At 51.2% G+C, this 2362-nt stretch overlaps 1 protein-coding gene across 1 annotated transcript; it reads right to left on the reverse strand.

Annotated features, from left to right (window-relative positions):
• CSUI_004486 (uncharacterized protein) lies at positions 1-2362 on the reverse strand. Its single transcript, XM_068064677.1, has one exon. The coding sequence runs from the start codon at positions 1162-1164 to the stop codon at positions 223-225; it is 942 nt and encodes a 313-aa protein (XP_067923344.1). The 5' UTR covers positions 1165-2362; the 3' UTR covers positions 1-222.

Consider the following 2362-nt stretch of genomic DNA (forward strand, 5'->3'; position numbering starts at 1 on the left):
TCACAACTTGCGCTCCCCCCCCTACCTCTCTCCGGCCTCAGACCTTCTTCTCCCTCTTCCTCCTGCTGATACACAGACGATGAGCTGTCCGTTCCCGGGTCTTCACTCCCCCCTCTCTCTCCCCCTACGATATGAGATGCCATCTTTCCATCGTTTCTTCTTCGTCTTCTTTGCATCTCGGCGCCATCATCATCACTAGATGATGAACGAGGGGCTGTCTTCTCAAAATACCCCGCAGCCTCCTCCTCCTCCAGCTGTCTCTACACCTGCGACTCGACTGATGGTGAGGTTGCCGTTGTTTTCGTGACACCACCCATCACCATAGGGGGTGTAGTGCATAGGCCCTCCTCCTTGAGTCTCCCCCCCCTCCCTATCTCCGTATCGACACCTCTCTTCTACGCCTTCTCCAAGCGTAGCCGATACCTCTTTCTCTCTACTCACACGACGATTAGAATGAGGACCTCTTCCTCCTTCTCCTGTGATGTCTTCACGATGATTTCTGTAACCTGGCGAGCTTCCCCCCCTGTCTATTCCACCCAGTCTATCGAGTGATGCTGGGCATTCCCTGGATGAAGAAGCGTGGAGCTCTGTGGAAAGAGATGTGAAAGGAGAGAAGGCGGATGTACTGCGGATGTTCTCACACAGGAGAGGCGAACCCCTTCTATGCTGATCTGTCCGAGCACCACGACTACAATTGCCTATGCTACGTTCTTCGTCTCTCCCCGCGTAAAGCCTCCTGGTAAATGATTCTTCCTGTCGCTCTCTCCCAGCAGAATGTCTCATGACCATCATGACGCGGCTCCCCTCCTTCTCCTTCTCCCTCTCCACCGGAGCTCCTAGACATATACGAGGTGTAGGAAGTTCATGTACTAAATGACTTCTCTCAGGTGACGATGGCGTCAACACGAATGATAGAGAATGTTCATAGGGAGCTTGAGGCAGGGATCCAGCCTCACCATGTAGATGGGGTGGAGAACAAGATAGAAAATCTCCTTCAGGCTGAGGTGAGCGACCCGGCCTCCCCTGTGAAGTGTCTGTCTGACAAGAACCGAAACGACCTGATGTAAGCAAAGAAGAAGAAGAAAAGAAGGACGATACCTCCACAACTCCACCTGCGGCACCGGTATCACCCCGCCCTACCAAGCGTGGCTCTCCCACATTCATATGTGTCCTGACAGGACGATTTCTACGATGAGGTATCTGTTGATGGGGGGTAGCCGAACAGTACAAGGTCTATCGTAGTCCAATGGATGAGGATGATGACTCCCGTCGACACCTGTCGGTCAGTGTGATGGAGATAACTGAGGTGTTTTGATCAGTCTTCTTCCTCTCCTTCAAGTCGTCTTCTTTCACCCTCGGAAGGTGCATCTCTCACGCAGAGCCTTCTACCACAGAACACACAAAGGATCAAAAGAAGCTGCTGAAAAAAATCTCCTTGCTTCCTTGTAGTACATGAGGCGAGCTCAGGAAGAAGACGAAGAAAAGAGTCAACCCCCTCTCCTGATATCTCCGTCATCTAAACGCGAAGAGCGCTACAGACGAAGATGTTTCTTTTCTCTTCTTCCTCCTCTCCTATGACTACTACTAAAGATCCCTGAATCCTGCTATCGATCAGGGCAGACGACGATGGGGGGGCTTGTGAAGATCGTAAGAAGAGACACGGAGATGAGGGCTAGGATGAGGAATGTCCGACTACCCACCTTCACTGTACACTTCACCCCGGTCTTGCCACTCCTGATGGTCTTCTTCTTTTGAATAATAAGTCCTCCTCTGCCTCTACCTTCTTTACGAGACCTCGTTGACGAGAGTCTTCGAGAACGGGCGAAGATGGCTCCAGCCGATCCTAAGGCTGTTGTCGATTTGTCGAAATAAACAGACCCGAAGGACTGTCACCATCATGTATCTTGTTCGTCACACAATCCACCCGCGCCAACGCAACCGCCCACCCCCACCGTCACCATGACCCTATCTCCTCTCAACTCCTCCTCCGCCCTCACTCCCTCCTCTCCACTCACTCTTTCTCTCTCTCTCTTTCTCACTCCTTCTTCTTCTCTTCCCTTTCTTCACTTCGAAGTCTCCTTACTTGTATCGAAACACCCAGCCACACTCCACCCTCTCTCTAGCTCTCTAGCTAGCTAGCTAGCTAAAAACCAGAGATGTCAATCGCTCTCTTTCCTTCCTGCTCAGTCCTACTGGCTGACTCGACACTAACAGGCCTTCTTCTCTTCTTTCCTAGCTGTTTGATTCACCTCCTCTCTACGAATCTATGGAAGAGCGAAAAAGATGAGAGAAACGGGTGGTGGTAAGGGTAAGTAAAGATGTTCGTCGTGACAAAGTAAGATCTCTGTGATGAGAGAATGAA

This window comes from Cystoisospora suis (assembly GCF_002600585.1).
Source record: "Cystoisospora suis strain Wien I chromosome Unknown contig_2107, whole genome shotgun sequence".
Classification (NCBI taxonomy): domain Eukaryota; phylum Apicomplexa; class Conoidasida; order Eucoccidiorida; family Sarcocystidae; genus Cystoisospora; species Cystoisospora suis.

Coding starts and splice junctions, on each gene's coding strand:
- CSUI_004486 (XM_068064677.1), bottom strand. CDS start 1,164: ATGAATGTGGGAGAGCCACGCTTGGTAGGGCGGGGTGATACCGGTGCC.